The following is an 8557-nucleotide window of genomic DNA, read 5'->3' as shown; positions in this document are numbered from 1 at the left end:
GCACTTGACTTTACTACTTGAATGATTAAAAATTTGCATTGTTGTGTACAGTAGCATTCTGATGCATTGCAATGCATCGTAGAATTGAATTGAATCGTTACCGGGTGAATCGTAATTGAATTGAATTATGAGGGCAGGGCACACCCCTACTTAGCATTAATATGTTTTAAAGCAACTGAAAAAAGACCAAATGTAAGAGCATGTCAGAACCTCTGCCAGTGTCCTAAAATGGTCGGACCCCAGAGGGTTAATATCAGGGTTTTGTGTTTCATTCACTTCTGTTCATTGTTAATTGTCTTGTTTAGTTCATTTGTTATCTCATTTTATCATTATTAGTCACACCTGTGGTTCATTATAGTTAAGTTCTTACTCCTGTGTTTTATTAGCCATTCACCCCTATATATTCTGCCCTCATGTATTTGTTTCTTGTCAGTCGTTAAATGTCAATGCGATGCTGTTCCTTGTCCTCGGTGTGTTTTGAATAAAGTTCCAGAGTGTATATTTAAAGAATCCTGTTTCCTCGGCATGGTATATGTTGTATTAAGTTAGATTTATAGAGTACGTGACAGAACGACTGACCACACAGTTTTATGTGGCATTTAGTGGTTTCCCCTCCTGTTTCCAGTTAGAGGCTATGTTTACACATGGGCGGCTATTTTCATTTACGGACATTTCAACCTCTCCAGTTTCAAAAATAATATTGTGCACACATGTCAGTTTTCAGAAAAGTGTTTATTTACACGTACCAGTGCATATATGTGTGCAGTTTATTAGCTGTTACCTTGTAAGAGCAGAAAAAATATGGATTTGTAATATGAAGCATGTATGAACAACATGTACAGATATGTGTGATTTAGTAGCAGTAACCTAATAGTAGTATAAATAATATTGATGTAGTGTATAAACAGAATATATTATAAGAAAAACACAATTAATATTCATATTCAGCAAGAACCATATAGATAAGATATGTACAGCTATGGGCAGTGTGGTACCATTGTAGTGCAGGAACTAACATTATAATAGTAATATAATATTATGTTTAATATATGGTGTAGAATGGACTTCCACCGGCATTTCAGTACCTGCATGAAAATATGATTATTATCAATAAGTCTAGAAAAATCGTTTTTCCTAAAAAGAAACAAAGTAGAATCAAATGTCTTACCTCGACGTCCCCCTTACTGGTTGCACAGGAAAACCACATATGATTTATGACAGACCTATGAAAGATAATACAATTAGTAACTTTGAACCTTGCAAACCAATGTAAAGTCTCCCACATTACAAACCAACACTGACCTGGTCCATGCAAGGAGGATTTCATTGTTCTTTTTTCCCCTTCTTCTGCATCTTCTTCCGGAAACCTGTGAGTAAATGCAGAACAATACTTTTGCTTTACTTTCACCAAAATAACAGCAGAAGTTTGACTTTGCATGTAGTTTTTGAATTTATATCAACACCACCTTATCAATAAAGTCTGAATAAGAATATGGTACGTGTAGCAAGCATAAATATTATTGAATTAATAATGTACATCTCGCAAATGTATCTGCAGTTATCTCGAATAACTTTACAGCAACAGGCTTGCGTGGTAAAGTAAAACTCTAGAAGTAACTCGCTCGGTAGCTAACAGTTGTTTTATGTTGAGAACAGCCCACTTATATGTCATTGTCTAGCTAGCGTTACTTTGCTAACTTTACTGCTTACAACTGTATCACTATGTAAAGGCTACTGTGTGATCAGAAACGAGTATTAGCAAAAGTCTTACCTCTAACGTAGACAACTGCGTTTGATGCCAGATGGCCCCGGCTGTTCGTCGTGTCTGTAAAGGTGTTGTGTAAAATTCAGTCCCCGTGGAAAACTGTCCCAATGGGCGGGGCATATATGCATATTCATGAGGTTGCTTCACCATGGGCGAGTACTGCGGGCGATTGCATGGAGTGGTCATTCATTGTGTTTCAGCTCTTGTTTGGTTGGTTCTATAAGGTAATAAAGCCGAATTGTCATACGTCCCATGTAGATCTAGGTACAAATGTTTATATTCTTTACAATGTAGGCTAATGCGCTTTGCGCAAATTATTTTATCAGAACGCTTTGTTATGGCGACATAATGTTTTTGCTGTTTAACTTACGCGTGTGATTAAGTGCACAGATCGAGCACATTTCTCTTGTTCCTCGTTTGTCTTTGTACGGTCTTTTGAAGTTCTCCTTAGCTGTATTGTATTTTAATGCATCATAACTTTCACAAGAATGTAAGATGTGCAAATAAACACTTGGAAATGGTCGCTGTTGTTGTGTTGCTTATTGTCAGTTTTTATACGCAGTTACACTTAAAGGGCCTTTCACAAATGAGCCTTTGCAATCATTTTAATGCATTTAGAATGGCATCTTTTCATTTGGGTCAAGAACAAAATCACGCATGAAGGACAGATTTTCATGACGTGCTGTACTCATGTTTCTCTGGTGAATGATACATTTAAATGGAATGACATGAAAAGTTTTACACATACAAATTTGAATACCTTATCTAAATGCAAGACCCATGTTCTGAACAGCTAAAAAAATTTTTTGTATTTACCCGTGTGCTATGGAAATAGGATGAGACAGACCAAAAAGCTATACCAGTTATAAAAGAATGATTACAATTCTTAGGCCAAACAAAATAGCTTGTCAGTCATTAAACACACACAAATGAACTTCTTGTATTTATTGATTAAATACAATCACACATCCATATTACAAAATAAAGCTTCAAGTAATTTCAAAATTGCCATCAGTGCCAAACAAAAATGACTCTAGTAACACAAAACCATTAAACCAAAATCAAAATCTGCATCCGTGACAAATAAATATGTCAGAAAGACTGGGTTGGTTTACACATTCCCAGTGGAACCATCCACTGCAACAGTCACACTGAATCTGAAAAAGAAAAGAAACACTTGAAAACATGTTTTAATGCAAGGTAAATATTCACAGAGCATACTGCTTAACACACCCAACAGTCCTCAATGTCCTCTGTGAAAGAATGTTAGTCTCCACATGTCAAACATAATTCTGACAGGTCATCTGTGGAATAGAATGCAGCAATTTTATGCACATAATATTGTTGTGTGTGTGTGTGTGTGTGTAATATACCACTTCCTTGAAGCAGACAGAGGCCTATTTGTTGGCGTAGCAAAGCAATGTTGTCTGCTGTGCTTGCAAACTGCAAACTGCCACCTGTGAGAATAGCTTCTGCAAACTAAAAAAAGCAAAACAGAGCTTTAATATTCAACATGTGAATTAATGCATTTCAGACAATGCATAACAGAAACTTACTTTACAGACAAATACCCCACATTAATTGGCATCCTGTTGGAAGCAGTGCGGTACAGTAGAACATTTCCACTTCCCAACCTTTCCCCTTGTCTCCATAAATTTGCTTTGTTGGGTTCAAAAGTATTTATAATGTCAATACAAGTTAACAATCAGACCAACAAATAAGAAATATTGACATGACTAGCATATTTTAGCTTACCTTATAGCCTTTTCGCACTGAAGTAATTTACTTCGGCTTTCCCCAAATGAGTTTATGTATAATATACGCCATTCCTTCGGATAAATCACCTGTAAAATGTTAATGAGTGAATCAGGCCCCAAATTCTTTCACTGTGGTTTCTAAAACGTTACGACTTTAGAATGGAAAGAAACAGACCAGAAGTGTCCAGTGGTGGTTCTCATTAATGGACCCAATCATGACATCAAATTCATCTGGATCCAGCTGCAGTACAGATACACAAAAAAAAACTGTTACAGCTCATTATACTAGATCTCTGATGACATGAAAGATTTATTTGAAGAATTTTCATACCCTCTTCATAGAACTGCCGTTGCCCTTCCAGATGTTTGTCGCCTGAAAGGAATCAATGACATATGCCTTGCCTGCATAGTTCTTGGTCAGCAAACTCAGATATGCATTGATTACCTAAACAAAAGAGAACAAAGTTCACACAGTTCTTTACGGTCTTAATTTATGCCTAAAGAATAGCAGAATACAAAATAAACAGTTTTACAAAATATAAACAGATATGACTTGCATCACCTACTTCACTTTCAAGCATTTCACCAGGTCTGAGGTGATCTACATCCCATGTGAAGACTTTGGGCCAATCCCATTTCTCTGTCTTACCCCTTCCCTTACCACTTCGTCTTACCCCTAGCCCTTGTCCCTCAAAACCAAGTGTTAAGCGCTAGGGGTGAAAACATACCCCTATGAAATGAGCCACCGCTTGGTTACGGTTACGTCATCATACATCGTCGTTTGCTGGCTGCAACATCACCAGACGCGACAAATGTTGATCACAAACTTCCAGTATGAGTGCAAGTGTAAGCGAAAGTGAATCAGCCGCCGAGTTTCTTCTGGCGTCCCTGTGTGATACAGGACGGTATACGTAAAGCACGTACCGATGTCTCCAAAGCAAGTAGTGTTATGCACTGATATCAAACGAAATTCGCTGCTAACGTTAATGGAATTTGGTTAAAACTGTAGACAAGCATGCAGTCCATTCATGGCTAGTTAGAGAAATACGGGAATGTTGTGCAAATCAGCAAATACGGGAATGTTGTGCAAATCAGCAACGTAACGTTAGCGTAGCAAACTAGCGAAATTTTAAAACATTTAAATTAAGAACATAATTCAAATATATATGAGCAGGACTGTGTAGAGCACAAAACAAGACGTTAGTAATTTTTAAATTAATTATTAAGCCGAAAATACTTACATTTATGGGACGCTCTGGCCGCCATTTTTGCCGGTTGCGCAGTGTATTCTGGGTACCCCTTGGTTTCAAGTAAGCTCGCGGAAAATCTTGGTTTTAAGGGGTATCTACCACTTGCCCTTAGCCCTACCCCTTGATCAAAACGAGAATTGGGATAGCCCTTACTCTCACGTGAACGTGCAAAACTAAGGGGTAGGGGTAAGGGGAAGGGGTAAGACAGAGAAATGGGATTGGCCCTTTGTATGGGCCAATGTTACTGCACAATACACCACCTTTTCTTTTGGCCCATATTTCTTGTAATACTGTGTGCGAAAGACACATTCCATTAGTTTATATTTAAAGTAACTTTCAGTCATTCATATAAAGATGTACATGCAAGTAATCAGAACAATACATACAGATTGCGCTGTTTGGCTGGGAGGTCGAGGCACAGACAGGAGGTGGCTGGGAGGTCGAGGCACAGACAGGAGGTGGCTGGGAGGTCGAGGCACAGACAGGAGGTGGCTGGGAGGTCGAGGCACAGACAGGAGGTGGCTGGGAGGTCGAGGCACAGACAGGAGGTGGCTGGGAGGTCGAGGCACAGACAGGAGGTGGCTGGGAGGTCGAGGCACAGACAGGAGGTGGCTGGGAGGTCGAGGCACAGACAGGAGGTGGCTGGGAGGTCGAGGCACAGACAGGAGGTGGCTGGGAGGTCGAGGCACAGACAGGAGGTGGCTGGGAGGTCGAGGCACAGACAGGAGGTGGCTGGGAGGTCGAGGCACAGACAGGAGGTGGCTGGGAGGTCGAGGCACAGACAGGAGGTGGCTGGGAGGTCGAGGCACAGACAGGAGGTGGCTGGGAGGTCGAGGCACAGACAGGAGGTGGCTGGGAGGTCGAGGCACAGACAGGAGGTGGCTGGGAGGTCGAGGCACAGACAGGAGGTGGCTGGGAGGTCGAGGCACAGACAGGAGGTGGCTGGGAGGTCGAGGCACAGAGTCTGGGTCCAGTTTGCCTCCCTTTCTCTGCCTGCTCCGGATATTTTTACGCAAAACCCTGTCACCAACCTTAATGTCTACAGACAATCCCTTTTCCAGCTTCCTTTTTTTGGCCTTCTGTTGAGCACAACTAATATTGTCCCGGACAGTTTGAAAGATGCGGTCTTGCCTTTTAATGCATTCAGAGATGCACTCCTCAGCCAGAATGTCCTCCACAGATTCATTGATCTATGAATAAAAACTGCCATAGTTCAATCTTAAAATGAATTAATATAAAAAGTAAAACAAAAAAAAATATTAACTGACCTCATATTTGTCAGGTACCTCGGATGGATACCTTGCCTCCCGGCCAAACATTAAGTAATATGGAGAGTACTTTGTCGTCACTTGTTTTTTGGTGCGGAGACCAAACATTGTGGCCTCCAAATAATCAGACCACTTGTGTGGCTGCTTTCCCACCAGCTTGCTTAATGATCTTTAAATAAGAGAAGAGTCACAGTAGGAAAACATTTATATGGCAATTCTGACCAATCAGAAATGTATTTTAACTACATTGACAAGTATTATTCAATTTATTATCTAATCATTCTTGTCATTTAAAATGTCTGTTACCTCTGTATTCTGCCATTTAGCCTTTCAACTAGACCATTGGTTTGTGGGTGGTATGGTGCACACAAACTCCTTTTTATTCCCAGCAGCTGACAGACACCCATATTGACCTACATACACATACAAAACACACACGAATTATACTCTTCAATTTCACGAACAATTTCCAACTAGCAAATAAAGTGTAACCCTACCTTGTTCACAAATTCTTTGCCCTGGTCAGTTAACAGCCTTTTGGGGGCGCCAAATTTGTAGAACAGTTTTACAATACAGTCTGTGACATGTTCACACTCATGGAAGGCCAATAAAATCGACGGCTGATGGCATCAGTAGTTTTCACAATGCCACAGTGGGCCCCGATGGAACTGGTGTGGAATTCTGTGAAAACCTCTTGGGCCTCACTGCAGCACAACACTTTGGCTAAACCACCCTCTTCCCTTCTTCTAATGTAGTCTAAAACCAATATGTTAAACCAATACTTTAAAGACCACATAACTCATCCAACCTAACTGTACATGGGACCTTCACCAAATTTGTACCACTGACCTTTGATGACATACTTCTTTGCCTTTCTTACAAGTACTCTTTTTTTGTTTTTTGTTAAATTATCAGGAACCTTTCCAGACTTTTTCAAATCAAACAGCAACTGGTAAGTTGATCTGTCCATTTTGCCAATTAAACAGAAAATAAATTAGATGGTTGGTTGGCCTTTTATCAGAGGTTGGATGCTTAACTAATTGGTTTGATTTGTCTAATTAATAAAGATGTTAATAAGTAACCACTTGTTTAAATGTGTGCAGGGATTGTGGGTAATGAACAGATTAGAAACAGTAATTGGCTTTGAAATGGTTTTTAACAAATCAACCACATTTTGTGATAGGTACTTGACCTTTTGTCAGATGTTGCATGCTTAACTAATTGGTTTGATTTAGCTAATTAATAAAGATGTTAATAATTAACCAATTGTTTCAATGTGTGCAGGGATTGTGGGTAATGAACAGATTAGAAAAAGAAATTACCTTAGAAATATGTGTTTTTTCATGGTTTATGAACAACATTTGTTTGTATTGTGGAACTGTAATTGTGTGTTTCTGTTATTACATGTACAGAAAACATTAATTGAGGACCTTAACACTCAAAACCTTTGCCAGCAGATTTTTCAGTTTGATACATCTGTGTTTTACATTTGGATAAATAGCTGTTCAAGTATGCATGTCAAATGTTTTTTTTTTGTTACTGGAGTCATTTTTGTTTGTGATGGATGGCAATTTTAAAATGACTTTAAGCTTTATTTTGTAATATCCATATGTGTAATGTGTTAATAAATACAAGAAGTTCATTTGTGTGTGTTTTAAGGACTGACAAGCTATTTTGTTTGGCCTAAGAATTGTAAACATTCCTTTATAACTGGTATACCTTTTTGGTCTGTCTCATCCTATTTTTAGCTGTTCAGAACATGGGTCTTGCATTTAGATAAGGTATTCACATTTGTATGTGTAAAACTTTTCATGTCATTCCATTTACATGTATAATTCACCAGAGAAACATGAGTACAGCACGTCATGAAAATCTGTCCTTCATGCGTGATTTTGTTCTTGACCCAAATGAAAAGATGCCATTCTGAATGCATTAAAATGATTGCAAAGGCTCATTTGTGAAAGGCCCTTTAAGTGTAACTGCGTATAAAAACTGACAATAAGCAACACAACAACAGCGACCATTTCCAAGTGTTTATTTGCACATCTTACATTCTTGTGAAAGTTATGATGCATTAAAATACAATACAGCTAAGGAGAACTTCAAAAGACCGTACAAAGACAAACGAGGAACAAGAGAAATGTGCTCGATCTGTGCACTTAATCACACGCGTAAGTTAAACAGCAAAAACATTACGTCGCCATAACAAAGCGTTCTGATAAAATAATTTGCGCAAAGCGCATTAGCCTACATTGTAAAGAATATAAACATTTGTACCTAGATCTACATGGGACGTATGACAACTCGGCTTTATTACCTTATAGAACTAACCAAACAAGAGCTGAAACACAATGAATGACCACTCCATGCAATCGCTCGCAGTACTCGCCCATGGTGAAGCAACCTCATGAATATGCTTATATGCCCCGCCCATTGGGACAGTTTTTCACGGGGACTGAATTTTACACAACACAGGTACATATAGACGGAATCGCAGTGTCCTTTAGCGTGTTTCGC

At 39.1% G+C, this 8557-nt stretch overlaps 1 protein-coding gene and 1 long non-coding RNA gene across 2 annotated transcripts in view; both read right to left on the bottom strand.

The window, feature by feature from the left end:
• Positions 1 to 603: 603 nt before the first annotated feature.
• Positions 604 to 2040, bottom strand: LOC129438123 (uncharacterized). The gene is made up of 3 exons (XR_012371574.1): positions 1303 to 2040; positions 1169 to 1223; positions 604 to 1085 (listed from the first exon to the last, which is right to left on the bottom strand). It is a non-coding gene; the product is annotated as an uncharacterized lncRNA (long non-coding RNA).
• A 637-nt stretch (positions 2041 to 2677) lies between these two features.
• The window catches only part of LOC129446101 (uncharacterized), a 28599-nt gene continuing 22719 nt past the window's right edge, over positions 2678 to 8557 (bottom strand). The window contains exons 3-14 of the mRNA XM_073857988.1: positions 6538 to 6660; positions 6347 to 6453; positions 6041 to 6209; positions 5159 to 5962; positions 4089 to 5062; positions 3854 to 3967; positions 3698 to 3763; positions 3521 to 3609; positions 3322 to 3424; positions 3139 to 3244; positions 2999 to 3069; positions 2678 to 2922 (exon numbers count right to left, since the gene is read on the bottom strand). Coding sequence (XP_073714089.1) covers positions 4946 to 5062; positions 5159 to 5962; positions 6041 to 6209; positions 6347 to 6453; positions 6538 to 6660 — 1320 coding nt within the window. The 3' untranslated portion in view covers positions 2678 to 2922; positions 2999 to 3069; positions 3139 to 3244; ... (3 more) ...; positions 3854 to 3967; positions 4089 to 4945. The remainder of the gene's footprint in view (positions 2923 to 2998; positions 3070 to 3138; positions 3245 to 3321; positions 3425 to 3520; positions 3610 to 3697; positions 3764 to 3853; positions 3968 to 4088; positions 5063 to 5158; positions 5963 to 6040; positions 6210 to 6346; positions 6454 to 6537; positions 6661 to 8557) is intronic.

Source organism: Misgurnus anguillicaudatus, chromosome 2 (assembly GCF_027580225.2).
Source record: "Misgurnus anguillicaudatus chromosome 2, ASM2758022v2, whole genome shotgun sequence".
NCBI lineage: Eukaryota > Metazoa > Chordata > Actinopteri > Cypriniformes > Cobitidae > Misgurnus > Misgurnus anguillicaudatus.
The sequence above is the reverse complement of the archived record's forward strand: the minus strand, read 5'-3'. Positions and strand labels throughout refer to the sequence as shown.